Raw genomic sequence first — 14,121 nt, forward strand, 5'->3', positions numbered from 1 at the left:
GCAGGCTCATAGCGGAGGAGCCTGATGTGGGGCTTGATCCCATAACGCCGGGATCACGCCCTGAGCCGAAGGCAGATGCTTAACTGCTGTGCCACCCAGGCGCCCCCACATATGTAATTTTAGTTTGTATTTAATTTAAGCTGTTAGGAAATTCAACAAAATATACACAAGGGTTATACTGGGATGAGATTATGGGTAATTTAAATCTTCTTTGTTTTATTCTTTTCTAAATCTTTTACAGTAAGCATACACTTTTATGATTCTAAAAATTACCTCTTAAAATGGCTACCTCTGAAAAGGCCAGAATATTCTGGGTTTGAGATAGACACTGGGCAAAAGAAAAGTTATGTGCTATGAAAGCTCTCCATTTTTCTCTTAGTTTTGAAAATGTCAGCATTATTTTATGCTCAGTAGTAGGAAGGAACCGGTACTGATAAAAAGAATAGATTCAGTGGCATCTGTAGGGAGAATGTGACATGAAATTGCGTGTTCTCCTTTGACTTACAGAGCCTACAATATCCTTCTTGCTGGCAGTTTGAGTAAGTCTAGAATTCTGGGAAATGCCAATGCTCAGCGTGGGAGGAGGAGAACTATCAGTTGCAGGGTTCCACCAAAGCCACTGTCAGTCGATGCAGATTATGGGGTGGGGGTGGGGGAATTTGAAGCCACTGTCAAGTCCGAGGAGGGCCAGATGGTAGGAAGTCTAAAGTTATTCGTCCATCTTGGCTTTTCTCAACCCAGTATATTTTCTCTATCTCCCTTTCTCCACACCTACACCCTCCCCTGTTCCACACCTGCCTTCCATCTTCTAACTTGTCAGAATGGGACTTTTGACTTTCTTTGTAGATGCCACTTTTAGGTATTTGTGTGAACTGAAGAAATTAGACCTTTCCTGCAACAGGGAGCTGGGCGGAGGTTTTGAGGACTCATCAGCTCAGTTGGTCACACTGGAGCGTCTAGAAGTTTTGGATCTTCACCAGTGCTCCCTAACGGCAGATGACGTGGCGTTGCTGAGTAAGTGTGAATGACAGAGCCATGGAAAGACTTTTGGAACCTCAGTATATGTTTGGAACTTGGCAAATTTGAGGTGTCCCCTTAAACTTACTGTTTATGAAGTTACAAAAGCATCAAATCATAAACGTTCCATGAGTGCCCCAATATTGTATTTGGCATGTGTTACATGCCCAGGAAATGTTAGTGAATCTAAATTCTCATATACACATTTGTAAATGATGGATGCGGCACCTGGTGGAGAAAATTTTGAATATATGTTAGTTTAGAAATGACTCTGTTAGTCACAAAGTTTGTTTCAAACAGGGATGTAGAGAGAAAGCCAAACAAAGGGCATTGAGGCTTTCTGACTAATGAGTGAAGTCAAGCCCCTTAGGTACAAATGAAATTACAGAAGAATTTAGGGTGGTGCACCACGGGTCTACGTTATAACTTCAGGTGTCTACACTTACTTTCCACCGTAGACATGATCCTGTCATTATAACAGGTAATGTATAAATGCAGTTTCCCATAATGGCGTGAGCGCAGCCTTGCCATTAAGGGTTTAATTCCATCTGTGGCCACAGTCAACTTTCAAAACACCTCCAGAATCTCACCACAGCTCACCTTCTGGACCTCTGCCACCCTGGTCTAGGCCACCGTCATCTCATGCCCAGATTACCGCGAGTCCAAATGGTCTCCTTGTTCATCCTCTGTCGTTCTGACTTTGTTCCCTAGCCTCCCCCTCCTCGACTCAACCCCAGCCACTTGCCTGGGCTCTGTCCCTGGGGCCTTTGGCCTTGCTCACTGTCCAGATCACCAGCACCCCCTGTGTAGGGAGCCCCTTCAGTGTCTCTCCTTTGTTTAGGTACAGGGACTAGCATATAGTTGGCACCAGGAAATGCTTGTTGAATATGATCGAATGAATGAATCAATTAAGAATAAGAGTAAAAAGAATTTTTTAGTTGTTTTTAGTACAATTGGGGAAGGAAAAGAGTAAAATAGGCTCTTAGGTCGAATATCTATTATTTTAGACCTGCTAAATTACATTTGGGACTCATGCCTCAATATGGAAAACTGAGAAAAGTTCAAGGCTTTTATAATGATTTTAAAGGAACAAAACAAGCCGTTTCTGAGCTCCAGATGGAGCGTACGGGGTATCACCGTCCCCTTTATGTCTGAGCGTCACACCGGGAGGAGACACTCCTGAATTATTGGTGCACCTGTTCCAAAGAATGAATTTCCCTTGATATAACCGAATAACATGAATATCGCCTCTCATCTTGTTACCAGAGGAAGGTTCCAGGGCTACAGGGACCCCAGCTGTTACCGCTAGCATAACAGAAGCATCAGCTTCTCTCACCACATTCTCAGCCACGAACACAAGTGAACAGCCCTGGAAAGCTAATGATTATTTAAGAACTGTAGCAAATTGCATCGTTCTCCTACTGCCTAATTTTGAGAAGATGCAAATGAAAATACATTCCGTTTATACCTTATGAGGTTAAATAACTCACCATTCTTTTATCTGATCATTTTAGATAGCTCCAAAGAAATGGAATTACAGGTTGTTTAGCCAACAACTTTGATTCATCATCTAGTCGTAGGAGGCACTGTGCCATGGGCTAAGCGAAAATCATAGTCCAGGAGCCCCAGTCTGGTAGGGACAGGAATAAACCAACTACATGTGAAGAGGAAGAAACCGTTACATCTGTTGGGATCCCACCTGCCTGCCTTCCTTTCCCTCCCACCCTCCATCCCTGCTTCCACAAATGTCTGTGCCTCCGGTGTTCTAGATTCTTCACACACTCAGGAGGACGCAGGCCCCACAGACAGAGCTCACCTTCAGTGAGGGAGGACAGAAAACAAACAAACAAAAATAAATGGGGTGATGTGATCGTGACCACGGGCTTTTGTGGCTAGGGGGCCCAGGAAGGCTCTGAGGAGGTGAGCCAGCCCCACAGAGATCCCAGCATACTTACATATACCAAGTCATTTTATCTTCCCAATGACCCTGTGAAGTTCTGTTGTTGTTGTTGTTGTTGTTGTTGTTGTTATTGTTGTTGTGATAACTGAGATTCAGGGAAGTTAAGTAACTTTCCTGAAATCACACAGTTCTTTAGCAGCAGAGGCAGGATTAGAACCCAGTTCTGTCTCCAAGGTCTTTGCTCCTAACGTCTAGCCTAGAGAGAGGCTTGGCAGTAGAACAGCCCCGGCTACACACGGGGGAGCGTGGCTGGTGTGTGTGCATGTAGAGGAGGGAGACTGTGGGGCGCAAATATCCAGAAGACTCTTTGTGAGATGGTGCCTAAAACATGTCACTGCTGACATTTTAACAGCCCAGGTAATCCCTTTACTCGCGAGTCTTCAAGAGTTGGATTTATCTGCCAACAAAAGGATGGGCTGCTCTTCTGAGCACCTTCTCAGCCGGCTCCGATTTCTACCCACACTGAAGTCCTTACTCATCAACAGCTGTGCCCTGGAGACTGAGACTTTTACCGCGCTCGGTAAGAGAATTCCCCAGAGCCCTGCAGGCATGTACAGTAACACACGGGAACACGTTCTCCCTACATAGGAATTCATGCCAAGCCTCAGCCATAGGCTAACTCGTGAATTCCTAATGTGTCTTCTTTTCAGGAAATGTGCTCTCTTAAAAGTGGCTTTCTGAAGGCCAGATGAATGATTGTGGCTGGCATTTGCAAATTTAACATTTAAAATCTAAATTGTATGCAGCCAACTCTGGAGGTCCATATCCATGGTAACTTGGGATTTCACCGAGGTGCCAATATAAACTGGATTGCTGGGAGTCTGATGGGAAAGGTGAGGGAATCGCTAGTGTGTGAACCTCATTGACCGCCCAGCATCCGCTTTCTAGCAGGATTTGTTGTCCTCACGAGGAATCTGGGCCTGCTCGAAGGTCATGGATACAGTCCAGCCCAGATCAAGGGTCTGCAGAATGTGGAATGTCTGCCTCTTCGGGGGCAAGAACATCATCTGCAAGTAGAGGGAGATATTTTGAGGCAAAGGTACTTTGCATCAGTTTGCAGAATCAGCCACCCGAGCAAAGCACTTCGGGCACACATTGCTGGATGGGGGTCCCCAGTGCCACGTTCAGGTTCAGTGATTTGCTAGGAGGATGCACTGGTCTCAGCGTAGAGTTGGACTCACTGTTGGGATTTATTACAACAAAAGGATACAAAGCAAAATCAGCAAAGGGAACAGTGCATGGCGCAAAGTTTAGAGGAAACCAAGTACAAGTTTCCAAGAGACCTCTGCCTGTGGAGTCACACAGCATGCACGTCCTTCTCCCAGCGACTTCTGACAACACAGGTGAAAGGAAGCCTTCCAGGGAAGCTCACCTGAACCTTCCATCCAGGGCTTTTCTTGGGGGGTGGTCACACAGTTACCCTCTACTGGCACATATCGAAATTCCAGAGCACAGAAGGAAAGATGGTGTTCAGCCTAAGTCCTAGAATTTGTAGACACACAGTGGAGGCACAGCGAGCCAGTCGTGTTAGGTAAGGAATGGGTGGAGCACAGCGAAACTGCAAAGGCCTGGATGCCAGCCAACCTTGCCAGGAAGCCTTTAGGGGGTCGCAGCGTCAGGCCTGGCAGGTTTGCTCTTTTTCTGCACACACACAGACCAGAGAGCTTGTATTCTTGTGCTTCCTGGATAAGGATGAAAACAGAGTCCTTCTCTCTGACCCCCTCTGACCCCGGAAGTGTTGTCTGTCAGCTGACATTTCTAGAAAAATGAGTTGTACCATGGACCAGACACGGGTTATTACTAATGAAAGAAATATATTCTGTTAATAACTGTTAACAGAAACGAATGCATATAATTCACCCCACATTCGAAGACTTCTATATTTAGGGCACTCTTGCCCCCCTTTCAGCCCAAGTACTTTGTTCAACCCACATAGACTTGGTCCTTGGCGTGAACTGTGCCCCTCCCCTGCTCCCAGCATTGCTCATCTCCTTGTCCCCATGTCTGGATGGGGAAAATAGCAATATATGTATCTTTCAGATCAGGAGTTCTCAACCTGGATCAGAAAGTCAGTCTAGAGGGAGGGGGCTGTGAACTCCTGAAAATTGATTGCAGTTATATTGTGGGGGACATATGTGGTACATTTTTTGGCTCCAAATCTCCTGGAATCAGGCTGCCTAAAACCAAATCCTGGCTCTGGCTCTTGTGACCTGAGATACTTGACATCTCTGTGCTTCAGTCTCCTTGTCTGTAAAATGTAAAATGGAATAATAGTACAGACTTCATGAGGTTGTAAGAATTAAATGTGTTGATATATGTAAAGTTCTTGGAAAGGTGTCTGGCACATAGTAAATGCTCAGTGAATGTTAGTTGTTGATATTATTATGGGGAGATAATCTATAAATTTCATTTACAAAGTAAATTGGATCTTATCACTACCCAGTTTAAAAACACACAATGGTGGCCCCTGGTACCCCTGGTAAAGTCCACATTCCTTCGTGGGGTCTAAAAGGCCCAGGTGATCTGGCCCTCGTGCCTCTCAGCCACTCTCCCCCTTGCTCCCTGAACCAGCCTTAGCTGGCTTCTTCAGTTCCTTCCTGTCACTGAGCTCCCCCTTGTCTCCAGGTCTTCCTGTTCTCTGGATGGGGTGCCCCCAGCCCTCACCCGCCTCCTATTCTTTCCTGAGGAGCTCTGACTTCAGGTCTCAGCATAAAGGCTCCCTGTAAAGACAGCATCTGGGATCTAAATGAGGAGCCCCTGTATCTTTTGTACAGCCTCTATTAGAATTTGTAACTATGTATTTATTTGTGTGTATTTCTCAATGAATGTATTTCCCCCAGTTGATCATCTCCTTGAAGGCAGAGATCGCACTTACTCTTCACGGCCTACCCTAACCACACTTAGGTATTTCTGCATACTAGTTAAGCAAGTAAACTAACTTTTCCAAGGGGTCTGTAATCTCCAAAATGGTGATTTAAACACACATATACACACCACACACACACACACACACGACACATCCCACTGTTCAGACTAATGTTCTGTTCGGAAAGTTACACAAAAAACAAATTCAGGGGCAACATCATGTCCCTAGTTGGAAAAAGTTGTATTTTTTTTAAAGAAAATTTTGTTTTTAATTTTGTGTCTTTTGCCATCGGAAGATAGAGCTCTTTCCAATTATTGCTGCATAATGACTCATAATCAAGTAGATAATACATTAAATTATATCATCTGAGATAAATCTATCATTCAATTTGAATTAAGAAGTAAATCATTTGGGAGACCTGGGTGGCTCAGTTGGTTAAGTGTCTGATGCTTGATTTTAGCTCAGGTCATCCATCATCTCAGGGTCATGAGTTTGAGCCCCGTGTCAGGCTCCATGCTGGCATGGAGCTGCTTAAGATTCTTTGGCTCCCTCGCCCTCTGCACCTCCCCTCCAAAAAAAGAAGTGAATCAAGTAAACATATAATTCATCACATCATTTTTAGAAGAAAAATTTCCATTTCTTATTGCTAGGTCTCTGTACCATGCAGGTGGGAGGGATTTTCTTATTAGACATTATAAAAGGATATGTATTTGCCCCTTGGGCACCTGTTATTTTTGAGAAGGAAGAGTGGCATTAAAGTATAATTAACTATATCTTAGGAATAAGTTGTTTGGGTTAATTTCAACATTAGGGGCAACTGAGAATTAAGCAGAACCTCTTTGAATCTCATTTTAAAATCTCTCCGAAATCCACTAGTTCCCTTCCTTGTCTCTGTAACTGCAGGCAGGTCCACAGGAGGCTTGGCCCCATCTCCGAGCTTCAGCCTGACTAGACACAGGAATAGGTAAAACCGGGACACACTCTGGAAATCCCAACTAGCTGTCCAAATCCTCTGCCTCCTTCTTCCTAGAGGGGAACTAAAGGAGAAAAAGCCCATTTGATAGTGAATTCCACTTAATCAAGTTTTATTTTTCTAAAGTTTCCAATATTTCTCCCAAATAAAAATAGGCAACGTAAGTTGTGGTCATGAATTTCGGGCAAAAGAAAACAGTCTCTGTAACTTTCTCATCTCAGTTATATTAATACGTTGCCCCAGGTTCCTCAGTTTCAAAGAGGGAAGCCTAAACGATTGCTCTTCTGTTATCAATTTTAGCTGAAGCCTCCACTTACCTCCCTACTCTGGAAATACTCGACCTTTCTTGGAATAAATGTGTTGGTGGCAACCTGAAGCTGCTTCTGGAAGCACTGAAGTTCTTAGCGTCCCTTCGAGTACTGAGACTGAGCAGCTGTGCCCTGGTGACCGAGGACGTGGCTCTCCTGGGTTGGTATCTACCGGTTGCAAAGCAGTCCGGGCGGGGAGCCTAGTGCCCTGCTGGGGGGAGGCGGAGGGGGAGGGGAGCTGGGCCAGGCCTGTGGCTGAGCCCTCCCCGCAGCTTCCCTTCTTTCTCTCCAGCATCTGCTTAGGAGAGAACTGGTGAAAACAAGTAAGGGCAATTTCCGAGCCAGGAGGGCCAAGAAGACTGGAGGGCGCGTCACAAAGGGAGCGATGGGCATAGACGTGGCAGTGCGTCGTTCCTGCTTCTGCTCCTCGCCTTCCCCGTGCAGGACAGACTCGTTCTCTGGGCAGCTCAGTGTTACTCAAACCAGTTACTTACAGTCCGCCTTCACAGAGTTTGCCCTGTGCACCTGGTACCTGCACTGTTACTTAATTTTTTCTTTATATTGACTCTTTAACCTAAATGCTTTTATTTAAACAGGAAACTCATCATCACCATAACTGAAATACGGGAATCACTTCTCATAGACATTATTAGACTGTTGCCAGCTGAAGGCTTTGAAAGAGGTTCCTTCTCTCTTTGTTAGAAATAGGGGAAGAGAGGGCTTTAAAGGCATACTAGCATCAATCTGACCCTTTCTCCATGTCAATTTAGAAGGATGGGAAGAGATTTGAATAAGGAATAACTTTTGCACTACGGGATCCAGAGTATATAATACCTTTCCCAAATATCCCCTAAAATCACCTCTATTACACCCACTTCCCATTGGGAAACGATGAATTGGAGAATACATCTGTGTCTCTCATCTACCCTTGTGCCCACATCCCCAGCACTATGCAGCCATCAGCTGCATCTCTGAAGCAATGAGCAGCCTTCCAACAAATTTTTAGTGAATTACAAGTATTACTGTGTGTGGTTAGCTATTGCCACTTTTATATTGCTTGGATTATTTTAACAAACGTTCTTTAAGAATTTCTTAATCACTTATAGCTTTTTTCTTTTATAAATAACAACACTTTCTCAGAGTAAACTACAAAAGTATTTCCATAACCTATGATCCTATTACCCAGATTTAAAAAATATATAATAAGTATAAAATAGTGAAATATAATAATTAGGATACTCACATGATTGGAAAATTCAAACAGTATAGGAAAGTTAAAACGGGGTCTGGGATTTGCTTTAAAATTCAGTAATATGATCATTTCAAAAATCATATAATCATCTCAGGAAATGCAGAAAAAGCATTTGACAAGATTCAACATCCGTTCATGATAAAAACTCTCAACAAAGTGGAATTCAGGGGAACATACCTCAACATGATTAAAGTCATATACATCAAACCTACAGCTAACATCATACTCAATGGTGAAAAATGGAGAGCTTTTCCTCTAAGGTCAGGAACAAGAGAAGGATGTTTGCTCTTGCCACTTTTATTCAACATAGTACTGGAAGTCCTAGCCACAGAAGTCAGGCAGGAAATAAAAGGCATCCAAATTGGTAAGGAAGAAGTAAAGCTTTCACTATTTGCAGATGACATAATACTATATTTAGAAAACCTAAAAGCACCACCAAAAACTCTTAGAACTGATAAATGAACTTAGTAAAACTGCAGGATACAAAATCAATATACAGAATTCTGTTGCATTTCTATACACTAATAATAAAGCAGCAGAAAGAGAAATTTAAGAAAACAACCCCATTTACAATTGTACCCCAAATTATAAAATACTGAGGAATAACTTAACCAAGGAGGTGAAAGACCTGTACTCTGAAAACCATAGAAAACTGATGGAAGAAATTGAAGATGACATAAATAAATGGAAAGATAGTCCATGCTCATGGGCCGGGAGAACAAATATTGTTAAAATGTCCATACTTCCCAAAGCAATCTACAGATTTAATGTAATTCCTATCAAAATATCAACCGCATTTTTCACAGAAGTAGAATAATCCTAAAATTTGTATGGAACCACAGAAGGTCCCGAATAGCCAAAACAATCATGAAAAAGAACAAAATTGGAGGTATCACAATCCCAGATTTCAAGATACACTACACAGCTGTAGTGATCTAAACAGTACAGTCCTGGTACGAAAACAGACACGTAGATCAATGGAACAGAACAAAGACCCAAGGGAAAAAAAATCTGTGCTTATATGGTCAAGTAATCTATGACAAAGGAGGCAAGAATATGCAATGGGGAAAAGACGATCTCTCAATAACTGATGCTGGGAAAACCGAATAGCTACATGCAGAAGAATGAAACTGGATCCCTTTTTACACCACACACAAAAACTCAACATGGATTAGAGATCTAAATGTGAGACCTGAAACCATAAAACTCTTGGAAGAAAACAAAGGCAGTGATCTTTTTGACATTAGCCTTAACAACATTTTTCTAGATATGTCTCCTCGGGCAAGGGAAACAAAACCAAAATAAAACAATTGGACTATACAAAATGAAAAGCTTTTGCACGAAGAAGGAAACCACCAAAAAACATGAAAAGGCAACTTAATGGGAGAAAATATTTGCAAGTGATATATCCAATAAGTCATTAATGTCCAAAATACATAAAGAATTTAAACAATTCAAAACCCAAAAAACCAAATAATCCAATTTAAAAATGAGCAGAGGAATTGAAGAGACATTTTTCCAAAGAAGACATACAGATGGCCAACAGACACGCGAAAAGACGCTCAACATCACTCAACATTAGGGAAATGCAAATCCAAACCACAGTGAGGGAGCGCCTGGCTGGCTCAGTCGGTAGAGCGTGTGACTCTTGATCTTAGGGTTGTATGTTTGAGCACCACATTGGGTATAGAGAGTACTTAAAAATAAAAATCTTAAAAAAAATACAACACATGAAGTATCACCTTACACCTGTCAGAATGGCTAAAATCAAAAAGACAAGACATAGCAAGTCTTGGAGAGGATGTGGAGAAAAAGTAACCCTCGTGCACTGTTGGTGGAAATGTAAATTGGTGCAGCCACTCTGGAAAACCAGATGGAAGTTCCTTAAAAAATTAAAAATAGAACTACCATATGATCCAGTAATCCTACCACTGGGTACTTACCCAAAGAAAACAAAAACACTAATTTGAAAAGATATATGCACCCCTGTGTTTATACCAGCATTATCTACAATATCTAAGATATGGAAGCAACTTAAGTGTCCACAGATAGATGAGTGGGTCTAGAAGAGTGGTACACACACAGGAATATTATTCAGCCATAAAAAAGAATGAGATCCTTCTAAGGTACACACATTTTATTTATTTATTTTTTAAAGTAAGCTTTATGCCCAACATGGGGCTTGAACTTGTGACCCAACAATGGAATCGTCGACTCAACAATCTTGAACTTTTGTAGAGTCACATGCTCTACAGACTGAGCCAGCCAGGGGCCCCAAGAAAGAGATCCTGCCATTTGTGACAACATGGTTGGACCTAGAGGGTATAATCCTAAGTGAAATAAATCAGAGAAAGACAAATACTATATGATTTCATTTATATGTGGAATCTAAAATACAAAACAAACAAGACAAAAAACAGACTCTTAAATGCAGAGAACAAACTTCTAGTTACCAGAGGGGAGGGGGTAGGGAATGGGTGAAATAGATAAAGGGAACTAAGTCGTACAAAAACTTAATAAATAAGTCATGCAGATGAGAAGTATAGCACAGGGAATGCAGTCAATAATACTGTAGGATAGGGGCGCCTGGATGGCTCAGTCGTTAAGCGTCTGCCTTCGGCTCAGGGCATGATCCCGGCGTTCTGGGATCGAGCCCCACGTCAGGCTCCTCTGCTGGGAGCCTGCTTCTTCTTCTCCCACTCCCCCTGCTTGTGTTCCCTCTCTCGCTAGCTGTCTCTCTCTCTCTGTCAAATAAATAAATAAAATCTTTAAAAATAATAATAATACTGTAGGATAAATAAGTAAAAATAAAATACAGTCACATCTCAGAGGTATTGTGGGTTTGGCTCCAGTCTACCACAAGAAAGCAAATATTGCCAAAAGACAAGTCAAATACATTCTCTGGTACCCAGTACATACACCATATTGTGGTCTATGAAGCATGCAATACATTATGTCTAAAACAAGAATGTACATACCTTAGTTAAAAAATACTTTATCGTGGGGTGCCTTGGTGGCTCACTTTAGCATTCGACTCTTTCTTTCAGGTCAGGTCATGACCTCAGGGTTGTAAGATCGAGCCCCACTGGGCATAGAGCCTGCTTAGGATTTTCTCTCTCCCTTTCCCTTTGACCCTACTGCACCTAAAAAAATCCTTTCTCGCTAAAAAGTGCTAACCATCACCTGAGCTTTCAGCAACTCTTAATCACCGATCAACGTAACAAACAAGGAAAAAATGTCAAATATTGTGAGAATTACCAAAATGTGACACAAAGACACAAAGTGAAGAAATGCTGTTGGAAAAATGGTGCTTGATGCAATGTTGCCACAAACCTTCAACGAGTTAATTTAATAAAAGCAATTATCTGGGGGGCGCCTGGGTGGCACAGCGGTTAAGCATCTGCCTTCAGCTCAGGGCGTGATCCCAGCGTTTGGGTTCGAGCCCCACATCGGGCTCCTCTGCTGTGAGCCTGCTTCTTCCTCTCCCACTCCCCCTGCTTGTGTTCCCTCTCCACTGGCTGTCTCTATCTCTGTCAAATAAATAAATAAAATCTTTAAAAAAAAAAAAAAGCAATTATCTGGGAAGCACAGTGAAGCAAAGGGCAATAAAAGGAGGGATGCCTGTATTAAAAAAAAAAAGTAGAAGGAAGAGAAGTAGGTGAAACAAGATTGGTGTAATGAAGGTAAGTGTTGAAGTTGAATGATGGGGACATGGGAGTTTATGCTCCTATTCTGTCTATTCTTTTGTACCCTTGAACATTTCCATTACAGAAAAAAATTGTAAAAGGGAAAAGCATGCACATTGTCTCTAACGGTTAGGTCTTGAGAATATGGTGAGTAATGTTGCGGGGAGCGGAAGACCCACACATCAACATGGACACCTATGAACGGAGCGCAGCTCTTGCGTGTGCGGAATGTTAAGCTTTCGAACGCACAGTGGAACCAAACTGTGGGCAAGAGGAAGCAATGGGGATGGAGCATCCTGCTTGCTCTGGGAGCCAGGACACGTGAAGAATGATGGAGAGACCAGGGCACGTTGAATCCTAAAGGGAGAGAACTTGAGGGGAACTGACTGGCGTCCAACATTGCAAGGCTGGTGCGAGGAAGGAGCTGAGGTGTCCCGCAGGCTGCAGGGCAATCAGCGAACGTCACTGTAAGGCAGAAAGGGACCCAAAGGGTGGGGGCTTTCTCCTGCTGAGAGCCACCTCACTCTGTTGGGGCAACTGCAAAGGGTGGTCACAGTAGAGAAGCTGTGAAAGAGAATCATCTCTGATCATCAATCTAGACATTGAACGAGGAGACCTGCAGTGTCCCCGCCAACTCTGAGATCAGTGCTACTCATCTGATCTCTGTGGTCCACCACTGCATCTGGCTGGCGCTGCTTGCCTTGGGCAGCTCTCCTATCTCCTCTTACAAGCGTTACTCTCTTTCCTTAGCTTCGTCTCTAACCATTATTTATAAAGTGCCATTTTAGGTAGTACTGTGATATGTGCTCTTCAAAGGGAAAATTGTTCTGTGAATTGAGGTCCCTAAAGTGACTTAGAAATTACCCATGTGTATTTTGCACATGAAAATTGCTCAAATACTTGTTGAATGAAGAATGACTGAATGAGCAGTGAACAATTAAACAGTATTAAACAGCAAGATGACTCTATATTAATGGTCCTCAGTTAAAGCTGGAGAGCCATCACTCCTCACATTGAATTAGAGAGAGTCTGTGGGGAGAGCTGGGACCCTAGTAGAGCCAAGAGCAGGAACTTGACAAAAAGGATATTCTTTAGGTTGGGATTTGGAAAGAGAAAAGAACGATTTTTCAAGCTGTACCTGGGATGCACAGAGAATAGATTTGGCACTCAAGTGATTTCAGATGTCCTGAATAACGCTGCTAGCTAATAACAAATCCACTAATCACCGATCTTGTCATTACTAATCTTAGAACAACTGTGTTATTGGAAGTGGCAAACAGCCATAGGAGAAAGTTTTCTTGTATTTTAGCATTTAGTGTGATTTTATTTTTCAGCATCGGTAATACACACAGGTCACCTGGCCAAGCTACAGACGCTTGACCTGAGCTATAATGACAGCATCTGTGATGCAGGATGGGCCGTCTTCTGCCAAAATGTGTGGTTCCTCAAAGAGTTGACCGAGCTGGATATTAGCCTTCGGCCATCAGCTTCTCGGGATTGCGGACAATGGTTTAGACACTTGCTATGTGCTGTCGCCAAACTTTCCGAGATCACGGAGATAGGAATGAAAAGATGGATCCTCCCCACTTCGCAGGAGGAAGAGCTAGAACATTTTCACCAAGATCACAGACGAAGCATTCACTTTGACCTTGGTGAGTTTCAGTAAGCCGATTTCCCAAGGCTTAACTAAGCTATAAACCATTATCTAGAGGAGGAAAAGAGCATGAATGAATCTTAGTGTAATCAAAGAAGTGTCAGCTTCTGGGCTGTTTAATGGGATCGATGTTACAAAAGCTTTATAAATATGTATATGGTAATCTAATATAAGTACAGCTTTACTTTCTAATGACAAGGATGATATGTTTCCATGAAGTGTCATTTATTTTGGATATATAGTTCACTTTCTGTTTAGAAAGCCTGCCAAAAATGTTTAGATTCTAGTAACACATTTCCTTTTTTCTTGACCTGGAATTTTCTGTCTCTTCCCTTCCTGCATGATAAATGTTCTAAATATAAGTGTGTGTGAGGGTGTGTATGTGTGAGTGTGTGAAATTCTAAT

At 42.6% G+C, this 14,121-nt stretch overlaps 1 protein-coding gene across 3 annotated transcripts in view; it reads left to right on the top strand.

Moving 5' to 3' along the window:
• Window positions 1-14,121, top strand: part of LRRC31 (leucine rich repeat containing 31) — a 39,862-nt gene that overhangs the window by 21,850 nt on the left and 3,891 nt on the right. For all 3 annotated transcript variants that reach the window (XM_034663191.1, XM_034663196.1, XM_034663200.1), the window contains 3 exons: window positions 3,330-3,497; window positions 7,117-7,284; window positions 13,397-13,714. In XM_034663191.1, the coding sequence (XP_034519082.1) occupies window positions 3,330-3,497; window positions 7,117-7,284; window positions 13,397-13,714 (654 nt within the window). The remainder of the gene's footprint in view (window positions 1-3,329; window positions 3,498-7,116; window positions 7,285-13,396; window positions 13,715-14,121) is intronic.

The sequence above is a fragment of the Ailuropoda melanoleuca genome, chromosome 1 (genome assembly GCF_002007445.2).
Source record: "Ailuropoda melanoleuca isolate Jingjing chromosome 1, ASM200744v2, whole genome shotgun sequence".
Taxonomy (NCBI): domain Eukaryota; kingdom Metazoa; phylum Chordata; class Mammalia; order Carnivora; family Ursidae; genus Ailuropoda; species Ailuropoda melanoleuca.